Below are 18,343 nucleotides of genomic sequence, written 5' to 3'. Positions count from 1 at the left end.
GTCTCAGCCCTGTGCAAAGCCATCTCCAGTAAAAGGCTACAGCTTTGTCACCATTTCAGTCATAGACCACTGTTGTGTTGGTAGGCTCCAGGTGACAGCCATCTGAGACCACAAGAGAAGCTCAGGGGCAGAGCTTTCCCAATTCCAGTGTAGGGCTGAGATGGAGACAGGATACTGCATTGGGGTGCTCCAAGCAGCAGAGAGAATCAAAGGAGTGATTTCAGACCTTTTCCTTCATCCTAAAACTATTGGGGAAATTAACCAGAAAAGCTATAAAGTGATTTCTCTTCAGAGAAAACATGAGCAGTATTTTTGTTAATCTCTGATTTTACTTCCTTAAACTGATCTTTAAAATTGTTTTGGGGTGCCTGGCTGGCTCAGTCGGTTGAGCCTCAAACTTCAGCTCAGGTCATGACTTCAGTTTGTGGGTTCAGGCCCCACATCAAGCTCTGTGCTGACAGCTCAGAGCCTGGAGCCTGCTTCGGATTGTGTCTCCCTCTTTCTCTGCTCCTCCCCCATTCATGCTCTGTCTCTGTCTCTCAAAAATAAATTTAAAGAAGTTAAAAAAAAAAAGAATAATGTTGTTTGGGGGGGCACCTGGGTGCCTCAGTCGGTTAAGCAACTGACTCTTGATGTTGGCTCAGGTCATGATCTCACGGTTCCTGATTTCAAAGGTGTGGAGCCTACTTGGGATTCTGCCTCCCTCTCTCTCTGCCCCTCCCCAGCTTGCTCTCTCAAAATAAATAAAAATAAACTTTAAAAAAAATTGGAAAAGCTTTATGTTTTCCTGTCGTTTGTATTGTTTTGTGTCTAGGACATTACAAATGCCCATAGCAATCGTTCCTTGCCCTGGCACATCACCTGGGAAGCTTTTAAAAAGATACCAATGCCTGAGTCCCATCCCAGTTCAATTAAATCGAATTCTCTAGGAGTAATCAAAATCTCTAAGCATTAGTGATTTTTTAAATTTCCCCAGGTCATTCTATGTGCAAAGCTGAGAACTGTTTTAGAGCCTCATACTGATAATATTAAAACGTGGCTAAAAGGACGTCTTCAGCAACAATTGGTGTGCCTACATCCTTTACAACCAGCGTAGCTAGAGTCACTAATGACATTTATCCAGTTCCCAAACTTGCACTGCCCTTCCACAATCAATAGAGGAAACAATCCCAAAGTGTCTTACTCTGCCTTGAAATAAACCTCTAGATGGCCAGGGCGGACGGGCCAGGGAGTCTGGGCCTACGGTCCACCCTGGCCTTTGGGCTCCGAGGAGGCATTTGGGCCAGGCCCGACGCTGGAGAAGGTGGTTCCGGATGAGACAAATCCTGCTCCGGGTGACGCCCCGCCCTCGACTTTGCCGGGACCGGGCGCCCAGCCCCGCCTCAGAGTGCCGCAGGCAGCGGTGAGCGCCGACTACATTTCCCACAATGCACCCCGGGGCGGGCAGGGCCAGAGGCAGAGCGGCTGGAGCCAGGCCTCCGCCACGAGAGGCCGGAGAGGGCTGTCTTCCTGGGTCGCCTGCTGGGCGAGGGGCGGTGGGAGGGGCGGTGGCCTGCGCTGTGGCCATGTCTGCGTCCGCAGGGGTCCGAGGGTCTGACCTGCGCCCTCCGGCCGGACTCGGCCGGACACCCGTGCCCTCCTGGGGGTCCGGCAGAGAGCAGTGACCGGCAGTCTCTGTGCGTCCTGGACCCCCCCCCCCCCCCCGGAGAAACAGGTGAGTACGACTGCCAACCCACGTGGCCAGGGGGTACCGAGAAACTGGAGAGCTGTCATCCTTGGAGCCAGGGGCTTGAAGACTGGGGGCCCCTGCCACCTACGCTTCACTTGCGATAGGAGGATTTAGTCTCTTTGGGGTGCCTTAGCCGGTTGTCCCCCAGCTGAAGAATACAAAAGGCGAAGACCAGAACCCTTCCTTTGGCTGGGAGAGCAAAGTCCTATAGGAGGCAGTGGCCTGGTAGGACCCGCCCCTCAAGGCACACATATTCCGCTCCCCCCTTCCCCCTCCCCCGGGCAGAATCCTTTCAAAGATCTGCAGAGGTGACTGTGGGGTGAGCAGGCAACTCCTGGAAGTGTCCTGGGGCTTTGGACTTTGCTCTCAAGGGTGCCCTGGCTCAGATAACCTGTCTGCCTGTACTGGCTGAGCCACCGTTTCTGGGTTCCAGTTTGCTGGGGGAGGGTGAGCAGCCTTTGTCAGAGAGGGGAGTGGCCACCAGCAGTGACAAGTACCAGGCGATGCTCACGGAGCAGGCATCCTGCTGAACCAGCTACAGCATAGCCTCACCAGGGCCCTGTCTGCCAGAGACCCATGCATTCTGGCACCACCCTCCCAGATAGCCCACTCCAAAAGGGTCAGGGCAGGATGGAGCACTATCCAAGCAGGAAGAGGGAGCAAGAGTGGTAGGAGTCAGTAGGGAGGGGCTCTTAAAGGTTCTGCCTGCTCCAGGGTGGGCACCTGAGGGAGGGAAGCACACAAGAAGGGCTGATTGAGACAACCTGTTTGGAGACATTGCTTGTAGGCACAGCAGAGCACATCTAGGGAAAGTAGCATGCCCTGGGGGCTTCTAGAGAGGCTGCCTGAGAAGGGACCCTGAGGGCACATATGGGACTGGTTCCAAGAGACCTCTCTTGCTTAACTGCTTCAGGCCCAGCCTCCCAGGAGCTTCTGTCATGAAGGTTATGGCTCCAGTGGGGGCTGGGGTGGGGTTTGCTGCCTAGTTTCCAGAGTAAGTGTCTAGAGAACTGTTTGCTTCATCAGGACTTCTGGCTGGATCCCCCAATTGGCCTTGGAGATGTTGAGATGCTACATGATGTCAGGTAGCTGGGGAACTATTGTGAAGGAAGCGTCTACTAGCCCAGCCCCAGCCAGCTGACCCTGCCCTCATTCCATATAGTTACCATGCTGAGTACCACTCAGCCATACTGGGTTCAGTCACCTAAGTCCACAAGGGATCGGTGGGTAGTGGGCTCCCAGGACCTTGGGTAAGTTGCCGTAGACCATGTTTGGGTCTTTGACCAGAGGTACAAGGCCACAGAGCAGAGGCATGTGGCAGACCAAGGATCAACTTGGGAGAAACTTCCAGGAGCAGCAGAGAACCAATGGTCTGTTCCTGCAATGTCAGGCCCAACAAATAGCCAGTAAGCCTGGAGGAACCCCCAGCCCAAGGCCCACAGACATCTCTTTGGCTGGACATCACAGGTGGGTCACTTCAGGCCAGAAGCTACCTGGCTTCATGAGGTCATAATCATGTTTGCTCAGGGTGAGCCAACTTTCAAAGGACTGATTTACATGGCAGAGACCACTTTTTGTGTGTAAGTGCAGCTACATATGGTTTGAATGCTAAGTAAAAATAATCATGATATATTAATGGCAGTAGCCATTAAGTGTGCAAGTGCTTACTGTGTGCCAGGGTAAACAAATTACATGAACATCTCATTTAATCCTTCCACAACCCAGTGAATTGGTATTATCATTATCCCCACTTTATAGATGAGAAAGCTAAGACTTATGGAACCAAACCAGGTCCATCCAGGTCCCTCTGATTCCAGGACCATTGTTCTTGAACACTTGACTACTACCAAAAACAAGTCTTCTCCACAGGCAGGGGTCTCCAGAGACTGCATTATAACTGGATATTCTTTGAGGATCTTTCACCTTTTCCCTTCCAAAGTTATTTATCTGGCAAATGTTGATTAAACTCCTCCTGCATGTGGAGCTGACATACTGAAATTTGAAATGCTTCATAGAAAAATGAAGCAGGGTAAGACAGGTAAGAATCAGGGATATTGTAGGAAGGCCTCTCTGATAGGTAACACTTGAGCAACAACCGGAAGGAAGTGAGAGAGTAGGTCATGTCAATATCTAGCCCCATCAGTGGAATAGGTGAATGAGGGACAAAGTGAAAAGCAGAGAGATGTGGTCTGTGCAGAAAGTTCAGCAAGGGCAAAATTCTGAAATGCAGAAGTACTTAGGATTCACATTTATATTATCCTAAAGGAAAGCCATGAGGTCAGTGTGTCTGGGCTGAGGTGAAGGGAGCAGGGGAAAGGGAAGGAGATCAAGTCAAAGAAATAAAAGGAAGCGGTAGAGTGGGGCTTTGTGTGCTGCTCTGAGGAAATTGGTGTCTCACTGAATGAGTGAGAACCATTATAGAGTTTTGAGCAGGGGAATTACACGGCCTGACTTCCTTTTTCAAGAGGATCTCTTTGAGTCCTGTGGGAGGGATATATTGCGCAAGGACAAAGGTAGATGTGGGGAGACTGGTTAAAAGGCTGGTGCATCACTCCCCTAGAGAGGTAATGGTGGCCTGGACCAATGTGGTAGTGGTGGTGGTGGTGGTGATGAGCAGTGGTCAGATTCTGGAGATGGGCTTTTCCCATTTAACATTAGTAATCTCTTCCACAAAAGTTGGACATTATCTGGAATCACTAACTGAGTATCTGTTTCCCATTATTTCATATATCTTTTTATTATCTATCTATCTATCTATTTATTTATTTATTTAATTTAGAGAGAGAGACAACATGAGTGGGGAAGGGGCAAAGAAAGAGAGAGAGAGAATTCTGCCAGCACAGACCCTGACATGGGGCTCAAACACACGAAACCATGAGATCATGCATGACCTGAGCTGAAACAAAGAGTCGGACATTAACTGACTAAGACACCCAGGTGCCCCTGTTTCCACTATTTAAATTTTTTTTAAATGTTTTTATTTTTGAGAGAGAGAGAGAGAGAGAGAGAGAGAGAGAGTGTGAGCAGGGGGAGGGGCAGAGAGAGAGAGGGAGACACAGAATCTGAAGCCAGCTCCAGGCTCCGAGTTGTCAGCACAGAGCCTGACGCAGGGCCCAAACCCACAAACCATGAGATCATGATCTAAGCTGAAGTCAGACACCCAACCAACTGAGCCACCCAGGCGCCTCCCCCCACCATTATTTTAAATGGGAAAAAGTATAATGCTTCCCTCATCGACCACAAACCTCCAATTTTCTAAAATGGTACTAAAACACAGGAAAATATATACCTAATACATGCCCAGTAGGTTATAGCGTTAGGATATAAAATGCTGAAAAACATACCCTCCTGACCACCAGAGTTTGCTGCTTTGATGCAGTATCATGGCCTCTTTCAGTACCTTCAACAGCCATGATGCAAGTAAGCCCGTTATGTTGCCACTTAGTGAGTGATGTTCTATCCAACTTGGAATGTAATTTGAGGACTTAAATGTACATCACTTGTTTAAAATATAGATCAAGTTTTGATGATGTAAATAGTATTTTTCTATATAAACATAGGCCAAAACAATACAAGTTTGTTGTATTAGTTATTTATTGCAGTGTAACAAATTACTCCAAAACTTGGCAGCTTAAAACAACAATAAATATTTATTATCTCATGCAGTTCCTTTGGTATTTGGGAGAAATCTGGGAGCAGTTTAGCTGGATGGTCCAGGCTCAGGTTCTCTTGTGAGGTTGAAGTCATCTGAAGGCTTGACGGGGGCTAGAAGATTGCTTACTCACATGACTGGCACATTTGGTACTGGCTATTTGCATGTCTCAAAGTTTGCTGAGGTTCTCTCTGTAGACAGCTGCTCGAGTGTCCTCACAACATGGCTGATGACTCCAACTAGGGTGATCCAAGACAGCAAGGCAGAAGCCACAGTATCTTTTAGCCTAGCCTCAGAAATCACACGTTGTCATTTTCACGTTATCCTATTGGTTACATAACTGCTCAGTGTGGGAGGGGAGTACACAAAGGCATATACACTGTAAGTTGAGGATCATTGGGGACTGGCTTGAAGGCTGGCTACCACAGTTGGGTATTAAAAACCAAGAGGAATTCTATAGGGAAAATATTAACTAGAGAGACATTTTGCTGGGTATTCAGAAGTACAGGTGACAGGATTTGCTAGTGGTTCAATATATGGGGTGTGAGGGAAAGAGATGACTCCAAGATTTGCTGAAAATCATTGTCTTTCACTGAGGTGGAGAAAACTCTGGGAGGAATACGTTTTTAAGAGGACAATCAGGAACTCAGTTTTGGACATATAACTTTGAGATACTGTAAGACATGAAGTAGACAGTTAAATGTGTGTGACTCTAGAAGTCAGAAGAGACATTGGGGCTAGAAATAAAAATTGGAATCACAATGTATCACTAATCACTAATGTATCAATGGAATTTAAAACCATGAGACTGGGGGTACCTGGGTGGCTTCGTCGGTTAAGCATCCAACTCTTGATATTGGCTCAAGTCGTAATCTCACAGTCATGAGTTTGAGCCCCACGTTGGGCTCTGCACTGGTAGTGTGGAGCCTGCTTGGGATTCTCTCTCTCTCTGTCTCTCTGCATCTTCTCCCCTCTAAAAATAAACAAAAATTAAAAACAAAAACAAAAACATGAGACTGAATGAGATCATCAGTGGTTTGAATGAAGACAGAAAAGAGATCCAAGGGCTGAAATCTGGGTCCCCTAACTGTAAGAGGAACTGCATAAAGGACTTAGCAGGCATGGTCTATGAGTAGGAGGAGAACCAAGAAAAGAGAGTGGTGTACCAGAAGCCAAGAAGAAAAAGTGTTTTAAGAGAGGAAATCACCAAGTGTGTATCCATTACTGCTACTGAGTGAGGTGAGATGATCCCGAGGTCAACTAGCAACCTTGATGAGAGCGGTGTTGCTGGAATGATGGAGGTGCAAGTCTAGTTGGAGTGGCTTCAAGAATGAATGGGAAAGGGGCACCTTGCTGGCTCAGTCAGTAGAGCATGCACCTCTTGATTTTGGAATTGTGAGTTCGAGCTCTACATTGGGTGTAGAGCTTACCTAAAAATAAAATCTTAAAAAAAACCCAAGTGAGTGAAGTGGAGAGGCTGTGGCAGATGTATTTCTTGATTACCAGATACCCGTGAGCTCCCCACACTTCCCAGTCCCTCTGGCCATGTGACTACTTCTGGCCAATCTGGGCTTTGAAGTATTTAAGAGCTGGTACATGACCTTCCAGCCCTGTCTTCCACTGCCCAGTGATGTGGAAAAGGCATGTATTCCAGATGGCAGAGCTATGGGATGCTAGTAACCTGGATTCCTGAATCACTGCTTGGAAGGGAGCTGAATTACTCCCAGATCCAAGGTAAATTTTGTGTAAGCAAAAAATAAGCCTTTATGTGTGAAGCCTCTACCATTTTGGCATTCATTTGTTACACAGCATAGCCTAGCCTACTAATTATATTCCAGGTATTATTTACTGTTTTGAGGTCTGTTTTATAAAGGGCAGCAAAAAAATGGGGTGGAACCTAGAGGGGAATGTAGAGTTAAGGGGGGGGGGGTGTTTTAACTCTTTAATTGAAATAAAACAAACATGAAGTTCACAAATCATAAGTACAGCTCAGTGAATTATAACGAGTGAACACACCCAAAGTAAGGTGGTGTTTTTTTTAATTTTTTTTTTTAACATTTATTCATCTTTGAGAGAGAGAGACAGAGCGTGAGTGGGGGAGGAGCAGAGAGAGAGGGAGACACAGAATCCGAAGCAGGCTCCAGGCTCTGAGCTGTCAGCACAGAGCCTGATGTGGGACTCAAACTCACTGACTGTGAGATCAGGACCTGAGCCGAAGTCAGACGCTTAACCAACTGAGCCACCCAGGTGCCCCAGAAGGTGTTTTGAAAATGGAGGAAGCATCAGCATATTGGTGCTGGATGGGGGAGAAGGGGAAACCAATGATCTGGGAGAGAGAGGGACAGCTACTGAAGCCATGTGCTTGTGCGGGTGAAAGGGACTGCAGTGGGGGCGTTTGCTCCCAGTGGAGCAAGGACAGCTCATCTTCAGTGAGAAGAAGGAAAGCAGAGCCTGGCAGGTGAGGCGAGGTGGTGGTGGGAATCTTGGAAGTTCTCTTTTGCTGACTTCTGTTTCCTCGGTGAGATCATGGATCATGCTGAGTGAGCGTGGGAGAAGGAAGTGATGGAAATTTGAGAAGAGAGGTGTGAACTTATTGACTAAGGGAGCAGGAAAGTGAGTCTCCATAGAAATATAGTAATTTGAAGCAATGGTTCTGGACCTACTTCCCAGAAAGAAACACATAGCAATCCAGGTCTCCGTCCAGGGAGCCAGGTCCAGAAGCCTTGGCCACAACCCTGGGACTGTCAGTAGCAGCTTTCTCTCTGCCTGGACACGACTCATCTCTCTGGAGTCACTCCATCTTCACATAGCAGTGCAGACCCCAATCTCACTTTTAGGTTAGCTTGTGAAATAATGCTCTATGAGGTTCTCATGTGGCCTGTGTCTTCCTGCTGAAGACCTAGGCATGCCCTAGTTACTGTAGCACCCACTGCCCCAGCCTCTATGGTGTTACAGTGCTTGTTTTGGCCTGTCTGGGATTACTCCTCTTGGTCTCGGTCTCTGTCTCTGTCTCTGAGTGGACCTTTCTGAACAACCTAGCTGTTGAGGGCAAGTAGCCTTTTAGTTACTCTGGCCCTCTGTCAGACAAGGTGGCCCATGCCTTGGTCCTCTGGGCTCTGACTCATGCTAGGATCCATCACTCTTGACTGTCCTAATGGATGGGATTAGTGGCCTAGAAAATCCCCAGAGGTCGATGTTCTCCCAGATGATCTTTTTTTGGTCCTACTCTAAGTGGGGTGATGCTGTTGGCCAATGGTGCCCAAACTTCACTTGTTCTGTGATGCTCCAGGTTCAGTGCACGAGTGGCTACCAGGCTTCCCTGTCTGTTTTGCCCGTTGAACTTCTGCAAAAGATGCATTTGAAAAAGGATTCCATAGCTTAGAACAAAGATGACCAAAAAACAAAAACAAAAACAAAAAAAAGAGCTTGAAAGTCAGTTCTTTGGGTGCATACAGGAGCTGCCTGGTAGGAGCTCTGGTGGGATGAGGATAAGGAGTCTGAGAGGGTGTTCTTGGACATGGACAACCTGGGACCACACAAATGAGAGTGATGGGGATGCTCTCTCTTTGAGGTCACTCTTCATGAACACTTTTGAGCACCGACTTCATGCTAGGCTCGGGGAAGAGTCATTTGCCCAAGGTTGTGGAGCTACTGAGAAACAAGGCCTCAGTTATTTCCTATGACTCTGTCCTAGAAGGGCAGGAACAGGGTCTGCTTTGCTCACACTAACACCAGTCCCTCCCAGGCCCCTGGCCTGCCCGCATGACCTCTTCATGAGTCTCTGACTAGTCTTTGCAGTCCTTCTCGCCTGTCTACCCAGATTTCTCTTCACAAAAGGATCAGTGCCTCAATGGAACCCCTCCCCTATGAATGTATTTTGCTTGCCAAATGAAGGCTCCTTCAGCCTGCCATTCAGGGGCCCTTAGGGGTGACTCCAGGTGAGCCATCCAACTTTGTTATCCTTGCCATCCACTCATCGCCACCTCCACCTGGCTCTGAGGCTGCAGAAGGACTGAGAGATGAAACTGAGTCTGTCCTGGCATTCAGATGGGCACTGAGAACTGTTATGTCTATAGTTGTACAGCTGTATAGTTGTAAGGCAAGCCCTGGTGCCAAATTCAGAAAGTACAAAAGTGTACTCAGAAAAAAGCAAGCCTGAAGACAAGCTTGTTTGCTCTTTCTTTGCAAATGCCTAAGTATTCAGAAAGAACTATTGGTCAATTCAGTTTTGAATGAGGAAGTGTTTGTGGTAGGATGTGCAGTGAAAGATACCAGGATACAGAATTGTTTCAATTGCCAGCTCCCAAAGCTTCCACCCTGTTGTGACATTGGGCAGGCATTTACTCTCTCAGCCTCAGTCCCTTTATCTGTAGAGCCAGCCTGACACAGGAGCACCTGCCACAGAGTGTAGTGATCAGGCTTAGATAACTGTGTCCACTTATACTTCCTAGCACACTACCTTGGTGCTCAGTAAGTGTTAGCTGCTGTTATCAGTTTGTTAAAAAAAAAAAAAAATTTCCATTTTATGTGCATTCAAAAAAAAACTGGAAAGAAATACACCAAAATGTGAACAGTGAAAGATCCTGAATGGTGGGGAAATGGTGACATTTCTTTCTTTATCCTTTTTTATTTTCCAAGTCTTCTACAATGAATAGGTACAATGAATTTTTCCTTTTCTACTTAGAAAAAGAACAACATACTTCATTTTTTACAGGGGAATACTCAGAACCCATTTCCCAGAGGTTTGAGCTAGCTGGGTCCTGGTGCTTTCCTGTACTAACCACTGTTACTGTACTAGCAGTGACCCCTGCCAACAGCACCTCCCTCCTTACCCTCGATGATGTCTTTGTTTGCCCACAGGAGAGTCCAAGGGATGGCTGCTGACATGCAGAGGAAGAGGAGCAGCGAATGCCCCGATGGCACCCTGGCTCCTTCTGATGGGCAGAGTATGGAGAGAGCTGAGAGCCCCACACCAGGACTGGCTCAGGGAATGGAGCCAGGTACGGGCAGGGTGTGCAGCTCCAGGCAGCTGACAGCGAGAGCAGCCTCCAGGGCAACTGGGATTCCCACCAAGTCTTTCACTCCCACTCATTCATGCACTCGTTCAGTCACTCGTGGGCTACTTGTTAGGTGCTGGGGATACCGCAGGGAACGGGCTCTGTCTGTGTCCAGCCTTCCTCTCCACTTCATGTTGGGCTACTCACCCCTGTGCTGTCTGGCTGCCAGCATGGGTTCTCCTCCCGTTCCCTGGGTCTACATTGCGCCTTCCTGACTCCTTTTCCCTCCCTCAGCTCTCAGCTTAAATGTCACCTCTGCACGAGTTAGGCCTGCCTGCTCTGACCATGCTCTGTACAGGACAATAGTTATTTTGTAATTTTATTTGTTTATGTATATATTGCCCATCTCTTGTCCACAAAATTGTGAGCTCTTTGAGCACAGAGTGGTTGTATCCCAAATGCCTAGTACGGTACCAAACTCATCATAGAGACTCAAAATATATCTGTTGAATTATTCTGTAAAAAAAAAAAAAAAAAAAAAAAAAAAATCAGTAGAGAAAGACTGACATGGCCCCTGCCTTAGGGGAGCCATAAGCTAGTGGGGTCATTACAGTGGAGTGGGTTAGGAACTATGGCCTGAACTGGGTCAGGGAGACTTCTCACAGGGATAGAGAGTCACTGAACAAAGGTATTCCAGGCACAGGGCAAGGTGCTCGGCACACAGCAGTGAACAACCACCTTGCTGCCCCTCAGGAGGAACCCCACTGTAGTTGGGGAGGAGGATAATAACTGACAAGTGGCACAAGAGAAATCAAAGAGAGAGATATGATAGAGTGCCCAGGCTCAGAGGTCAGGTGAGGAGGTAACTTATGTCTTTGCTGAGAGCTGAAGTGTGACAAGGAGCTGGCCATGCGAGGAGGTGGGAGTGCGTTCCAGGCAGAGGGAACAGTAGGTACAGAGACCCTGAGGTAGGTGAGGGCATGTTGAGGGTGTCCAAAGAGCAGGTGGATGAAGGTCAGTGTGACTGGAGTGGGTAAGGGCTGTGAGATGAGATTGAGAGAAGCAAGTAGAAGCAAGTCATTCCCGCAGCCATGAGGGGTTTGGGTTTTATTCCCAGTGTGATGGGAGGAAACTGGTGGGCTGTAAGCCGCAGGGAGGCATAACTTGTAGCAGGCAGTAGCAGGAGGGAACAGTGGCTTGTCTCTGCAGTAAAGCTAGAGTGCCATATTACGCATCTTGCTGGTAAGGTGGTCTGCCAGTGGCTATTGCTCTAAGCACCAGTGCTTTTGGCTGGCAGGTGCTGGGCAGGAGGGTGCCATGTTCGTCCATGCCCGTTCCTATGAGGACCTGACTGAATCGGAGGATGGGGCAGCTTCTGGGGACAGCCCCAAGGAGGGTGTTGGGGGTCCTCCACCACTGCCTGCAGACATGCGACAGATCAGCCAGGACTTCAGCGAGCTGAGCACCCAACTGACGGGTGTGGCCCGAGACCTGCAGGAGGAGATGCTGCCAGGAAGCTCTGAGGACTGGCCAGAGCCTTCAGGGGCAGCTGGGCGGCCAGCCACAGAACCCCCCAGGGAGGGCACAGGCGAGGGGGATGAGGAGGAGGCTGCTGAGGCATGGCGACTGCACCAGAAGCACGTCTTTGTGCTGAGCGAGGCGGGGAAGCCTGTGTACTCCCGCTATGGGTCAGAGGAGGCACTTTCCAGCACCATGGGTGTCATGGTGGCCCTGGTGTCCTTCCTGGAGGCAGACAAGAACGCCATTCGTTCTATCCACGCAGGTGAGCCACCTGGAAAGGGGGGCAGGGAGGGCTCCCCTGACCAGGGTTAATTCATAGTCCCCGAGGGACTAGAGGGCTGGGATGTGCTGTGTGACCAAGGGCAGCCCCTCCACCTCACTGGGCTTCAATATTGTCATTTGAACACAGATAGCAACAATGACTGCCTTACAGGGTATTGTGAGGGCCAAAGGTGGCTCTGACATGGGCTTTGCCCTTGGAGAGAACTAGAAGTCCCAGGCCCTGAGCCCCACCCAGCTCTTGACATTTAACACAAGAATGTTTTTTTTTTTCAATTGCTCACTGCATTTTGGCTGGTGCCACTCTGTGAAGCAAGTGGCAGGGACAGCCTGGAATCCTCAGGGAAAGGGAACCGTGGGCTGCTGTTTTTATCTTCATCATCCTTAAGCCCCTACTGTGTGCAGAGATCTGAGGGAGGGTGGAGAGGATGTAGAAAGCGACAAGCTGTGTAGGAAGCTGGGGCTCCGAGGGAGCTGGGCAAGGCCAACCCCGGAGGGCTCCCCGGAGAAGCTGACATCCCCTCCCTCCACCTTCAGATGGCTACAAGGTAGTATTCGTGCGCCGGAGCCCACTGGTGTTGGTGGCAGTGGCGCGCACGCGGCAATCGGCGCAGGAACTGGCGCAGGAGCTGCTCTACATCTACTACCAGATCCTGAGCCTTCTTACTGGTGCCCAGCTGAGCCACATCTTCCAGCAGAAGCAGAACTACGACCTGCGGCGCCTGCTCTCGGGCTCGGAGCGCATCACCGACAACCTGCTGCAGCTCATGGCGCGAGACCCCAGCTTCCTCATGGGGGCAGCGCGCTGCTTGCCCCTGGCTGCGGCCGTGCGCGACGCGGTGAGTGCCAGCCTGCAGCAGGCGCGAGCGCGCAGCCTCGTCTTCTCCATCCTGCTGGCACGCAACCAGCTGGTGGCGCTCGTGCGCCGCAAGGACCAATTCCTGCACCCTATCGACCTGCACCTGCTCTTCAATCTCATAAGTTCCTCCTCATCCTTCCGTGAGGGAGAAGCGTGGACGCCTGTGTGCCTACCCAAATTTAATGCAGCCGGCTTCTTCCACGCACACATCTCTTACCTGGAGCCTGACACCGACCTCTGCTTGTTGCTCGTCTCCACCGACCGGGAGGACTTCTTTGCAGTCTCTGACTGCCGCCGCCGCTTTCAGGAGCGCCTGCGGAAGCGTGGAGCCCACCTGGCGCTGCGGGAGGCACTGCGCACGCCCTACTACAGTGTTGCCCAAGTGGGCATCCCGGACCTGCGCCACTTCCTCTATAAATCAAAGAGCTCGGGACTCTTCACCAGGTGAGGGAGGACCTTGGGAGCACAACTTGAGGGAGACAGGGGCGAGGGAGGGGAGGCGGTTGGCCCTCAGCCCTGATGCAGTCCTGGAGCTGATGACCCATCTGTGAATGGACTGACATGTTGGGTCTGTTTTACTCTGACATCAGGCACCCAGACTCCCTATCACTCCACCCCCTATGGGCATGTACCTCTCTACTTTGTTACCCACAAAGCCTTGAAATGCCCAGTACACCCAGGGAAGGAAGCTGGAACAGAGGTCTCCTGGATCTCCTGCCCTGGAGCAGGTCTGCCTTAGGGGTCATTTTGGTCCCATCTAGGATGCAGAATTCCTCCTCCAACAGAGGGGCTGTGGCCAGATGTGGCATCTTCTGTCTTCCCATTACCCCTTCTTGGGTTCCCAGATCACTTTTCCTCCACTTCAGACCTGTCACTTTGTTTCGGACACCTAAACTCAGATTGGCCTCTCCAAGGGAAGTCACCAAAGATGCCATGAACTTGGGGGAGGGGGGAAGAACAGGGCTCCATTCTGGGTGGGCCCAGCCCTGTCCTGGGGAGTCTTCTGTGGTAGGGAGGCCATGCCCTGTCCTGGGAGAACATTTGGAGGGTAAGACACATGTCAGAGTCTCCCTGGCTAGGAAGAGTTTTTTTTAGATCTCCAGAGAAGGCAATGAAAGTTATTTCTTTGCCAACCCACTCCCCCATCTCCAGCCCTGAGATTGAGGCCCCGTACACCAGTGAAGAGGAGCAGGAGCGGCTGCTGGGCCTCTACCAATACCTGCACAGCCGGGCCCACAATGCCTCCCGCCCACTCAAGACCATCTACTACACGGGCCCCAATGAGAACCTCCTGGCCTGGGTAAGGCAGCCCTGGGATGGGCTCAGCTTCATCGGGATCCCGGGCAGGGGCCACACGAGATGTCTAACCTCGATGACTACCCTGTGCCCCCTCCTCCAGGTGACAGGTGCCTTTGAGCTCTACATGTGCTACAGCCCCCTGGGGACCAAGGCATCTGCCGTCAGTGCCATCCATAAGCTGATGCGCTGGATCCGCAAAGAAGAAGATCGCCTCTTCATCCTCACACCCCTCACCTACTGATGGGAATGTGTGTGGGTTCAGCCCTCTTAGGCACACTGGGCAATGGAAGCTATGGGAGCCTCCACATGGGCTGGCCTCTCTTGCCCAGGCAGCAAGCAGGCAGGGACTGTGGGTTGGTGCGTGCATTAAAGTACTCTGGAGAAGACACTCATTGGGCCTTGTCACTGGTCCCTTCACTCATGCATTCTCACTCCTACAGATACTGGATCCTCCTCCTTAGTCCTTACCTGTGTTTCCCCATGTCCTGGAGCACAAGCACTCAGAATCGAACCTTGGGCTGGGTCTCTTCATTCAGCTAAAGTCTTGCCATACATAAAATGTTCTCTAGCATTCCACTGGCCTTGCCCCCCACAGCCCCACCCCAGTACTCAGTCTGAGTCCCTGGTGCCTCCTAGAAGGGCACAGCCCCTCTCTCTCACTCCTAGGAGGGGCCCCCAGCTTTGTGCCCCAAAGGACCACTCATACACCCTGGGAGCTGTGGCTCTGCTTGAAGGGCTGCTGTAGCTCAGCAGTGACAAGGCTGAGTAAGAGAAGGACAGCCAACTAGGGAGAGTCTGAGGCTTGGTACAGGTGGGTAAGATCCCTTGGTGAGGTGGTCTGGTTTTCAGCACAGAAAAATTCAGAGACCAGCCTCAGTGTATGTAGCCCTAGACCTCTGGGGAAATTGTCCCAGCTTGGTCTTCCTCATGAAGGGCTATCCACCTCAGCATCTGTGCTTTTGGCCAGTGCATTCCTCAGAACGTCCCCAGGAGTGAGCTGGAGGGCCTGCAGGAAGAGCCAGCTGACTTCTGGGGCAGGGGTGGACCCTGCCCTAGGAAGGGCAGATGCTGCTAGGCACACCGGGCCCTCTTCTGCCACCCTGGCATTTTCCAGCCCACAGGGGTCACTGTGGACATCTCAGGAAGCTCAGCAGTGAAGGCCCAGACCCCTCCACTCTGTCCTGAGACCCTCTTTGGACAGAGCCCAAGGCACAGTACAGAAAGCCTCTATCTTGCTGCTGGGGGGCTTTCCCAGTTCTGCCACAGCTTAACCATCTCATTGGCTAGGAGAGCAAAAGACCTAGGAAATGTTTATGGGAGAAAAGTGTCCACTGAATGTGGTCTTCAGACTGTAGAGTAAATCACCCTTATGCAGTCTCTGAGAGCTGGGCTAAGATACTCTGCCACTAAAACCAACCCATGTTGGAAAATATATTTGGTGGGTAGCATAGGGTACACTGGAATGGTTCTACTTACTGTCCCAGGAAATGGGATAGCCCCTGCCCTTGGCCCTATCCTGGATCATATTAGGATGGATATGACAGCAAACCACCTACCTAGACCCCAAGGAGCGTGGGGAACAGCCACAGGCTTGGCGGTGCTGCTCGCCCTGCACATGTGCCCTGGGTCTCTTTTCTGCCTGTTCCTGCTGCTGTTTCTCCCCTTGATCCTGGCCAGTGCACCAAATCACTGCCTCTGGGGCCAGGGTGATGCCAGGCCAGCAGTCCATGGCTGCTATTGGCATTCCTCTGGTCAGTGGTCGGCCCCTAGATACTCCTGTTGGCTACTGTGATTCTTGTAGGACTCTCAGCACCTCTGCAGTTTAGCACCTATTCTGGGTAGGTGTGAAAATGGGTGGTCACAATTAGGTGAGTGTGTGTACCTAGGACAGTAGGCACCTGGAGTGTGGGCTTATCTGTCTGGGGATCAAGGAAGGAATAACAGGCCAAACAGGGAAGGTGTTCCTAGTGGAGGAACCAGCATGTGCAAAGCAAAGGACCTGGTAAACAGCATGGTATTACTGGTTTAAGTGAAGCTGGAGGAGGTTTCAAGGCCTAGATTTCTTGAACTCCAGGTAAACGTCTGGCAGTGGGGAGCCATTGAATTTGTTTTAAAGCTGCAGAGTGATATGGTCATATTGTAGTTAGAGACTGCTGCCACTCAGATGATCTCTTTGGGTTGGAGAAAAAGGCTGGCATTAGTTCTCGTCTTTGTTTTTGTTTTGGAGTAGTGTTCAGAGGGATGTGAGAGCCAAAAAGGGAAAAGAGGGCACTCCTTCAAGGTGATAGATACTGGGGCAGTTGGGCAGGTCCTAAACCAAATATAGGCCAGGCCTTGTGAGTTCAGCTTGGGGGGAGCACTTATACTTAACACTCCAAGGCCCCACTTCCCCCACATGGTTTGCCTGCCCTGCTCCTGCAGAGTGGGCAGAGGGGGAAGGAGGAAGGGGTGCTCCTGTGGATGCCGGTTCTCAAGGACCGGGGTTGTCCACCAGGGGTCGCTGTTCTGGGGCTAGCCAACATCTTGGCCACATGGTGGCAGCAGAGAACCAACTGTTGACTGCCGCACCCCAACCCTCGGGGTGATCAAGGAGGGCCCTTGAAGTCTCCTCCCAACCTACAGAAGTCTCTCCGAATGTAGTACCGGGACCCAAGAAACTATCTCAGCGCCAGCGGAGAATGTTTCATTTCAGTTTTACCCGGCATGAGTGTCTTTAATCATGTTGACTGTGGAACACATGATTTTTTTTTAAGGGTATTTATTCATTTCCGGGCCAATTCTAGTTAGAGAAGGGAGTGCCATTTATGTTGCCTGAGGCTCTGAATCCTCCCAGCACTGGGTGTGGCTGCCCAATCCTGTTTCCTCTCTCTCCCAGGTGCTCACTGAGCTCCAGCCCCAAGGGGGAGGGGAGTTCAGCACTAGGAATGGGGAAAGTGGGGAGTCAGGTATTCAGAGTCAGCTGTGCTAGAGTGGGTATAGCATATGATCTGTGGGACCCACAAAATGGACCAGGGATTGACTGGATCAGGAGGGCTTCCTGGAGGTGGTGCCATCTAAGCTGCAAGAGAAGGAAAGGAAAAAGGTGCTCCTGGAAGGAGGAACAAGGAATATTGTCTGGATAGGGGAGTAGAGGAGATAACAGCTCCAAGAATCAGGCTGAATGAATCTTGCTGGGCTGAAAGCTCCTCTCTCCCCCACCCCTCTTATGCTCCAAAGCCCTGGGATCCACAGTTCACAGGTCCCTCAGACCTCAGTGTAGGGCCACCCTATGAAGCTTCCCCTCCCTCCAGGGTTAAGGCCCACCTGGCTAAGGGGGCTGTCAGGCTGACAAGGTCCCCCAGAGCCCCCTTTAAATGTTAGGGAGAACCAGTTATCAAGGAGCAACCGCTGAAGTCCATGTACAAGAGGCAAGGTTGCCTCTCCTGCCCCCAACCCCATATGCCTCACTCAGACTGAAGAGAGAACTGTGGGCAGTCAACTAGTTAGAACTATACCCTCATTTCAGGGATGGAGAGACTGAGGCCCAGCATAGCTTACAGAGCAGGTTAGAGGTGCCCTGTCAAAGCCCATGTTTCCCCCATATCAGGGGGGCACTGCAGCACAGCCAGCAAAGGCAGCCAGCACTGTGTGTTTTGTTAGCCCCATCCTGCAGCTTCTGCCTACTGAGGCAGTGGTGGAGGGACCAGAGCTAGGGTTGGGCCTCCGCATAAGCTGCCTCTCCTCTGACTCTAATGTCCAGCCAGCAGGGTAGGCCCTAACTCATAACCTCTACCGCCTTGGGCAGGCAGGGGACAATGCACCTTCCTGTGATACCATCCAGTCATTGACATCCCAGGGCAGGCCCAGAAAAAGATGGCCCCTGCCCTGAGAGGGTTTCACTACTCCCGGGGGCCCCCACCTCTCCCCTCCGGTCCTCCACACATTCTTGGTCTCTCAGGGGCCTCCAGGCCCTGTTCTGGGATCAGCGTCTGAGTGTGTTGGCTGTATACTGGTGCCAAGGGCAAAAA

General features: G+C 50.9%; 1 protein-coding gene across 4 annotated transcripts; it reads left to right on the top strand.

Annotated features, from left to right (window-relative positions):
• The first annotated feature begins 1,442 nt into the window (after window positions 1-1,442).
• Window positions 1,443-14,724, top strand: MON1A (MON1 homolog A, secretory trafficking associated). Of its 4 annotated transcripts, XM_042978993.1 has the most exons (8): window positions 1,754-1,954; window positions 2,756-2,814; window positions 3,017-3,196; window positions 10,242-10,381; window positions 11,676-12,161; window positions 12,716-13,481; window positions 14,190-14,337; window positions 14,437-14,724. In XM_042978993.1, exons 2-8 carry the CDS (start codon window positions 2,798-2,800, stop codon window positions 14,575-14,577), a joined length of 1,878 nt encoding a protein of 625 aa, XP_042834927.1. In that variant the 5' UTR covers window positions 1,754-1,954; window positions 2,756-2,797; the 3' UTR covers window positions 14,578-14,724. The 4 variants fall into 4 exon arrangements, with proteins under 4 accessions (XP_015395939.2, XP_042834927.1, XP_042834928.1 ...); XM_015540453.2 differs by lacking the exons at window positions 1,754-1,954; window positions 2,756-2,814; window positions 3,017-3,196 and adding an exon at window positions 1,443-1,714; XM_042978994.1 differs by lacking the exons at window positions 1,754-1,954; window positions 3,017-3,196 and having other exon boundaries at window positions 2,678-2,814.
• Window positions 14,725-18,343: the final 3,619 nt, after the last annotated feature.

The sequence above is a fragment of the Panthera tigris genome, chromosome A2 (genome assembly GCF_018350195.1).
Source record: "Panthera tigris isolate Pti1 chromosome A2, P.tigris_Pti1_mat1.1, whole genome shotgun sequence".
Classification (NCBI taxonomy): Eukaryota; Metazoa; Chordata; class Mammalia; order Carnivora; family Felidae; genus Panthera; species Panthera tigris.
Note: the sequence above shows the minus strand (reverse complement) of the source record. Positions and strands in the feature narration are given on the sequence as shown.

What these genes read in the sequence shown, in the direction of transcription:
- MON1A (XM_042978992.1), top strand. Translation starts at nt 2,997, where the DNA reads ATGTTTGGGTCTTTGACCAGAGGTACAAGGCCACAGAGCAGAGGCATG. An exon ending in GGCTCAGGGAATGGAGCCAG is followed by an intron (nt 10,382 to 11,675) that starts GTACGGGCAGGG and finishes TTTGGCTGGCAG; the next exon opens with GTGCTGGGCAGGAGGGTGCC. An exon ending in CATTCGTTCTATCCACGCAG is followed by an intron (nt 12,162 to 12,715) that starts GTGAGCCACCTG and finishes CTCCACCTTCAG; the next exon opens with ATGGCTACAAGGTAGTATTC.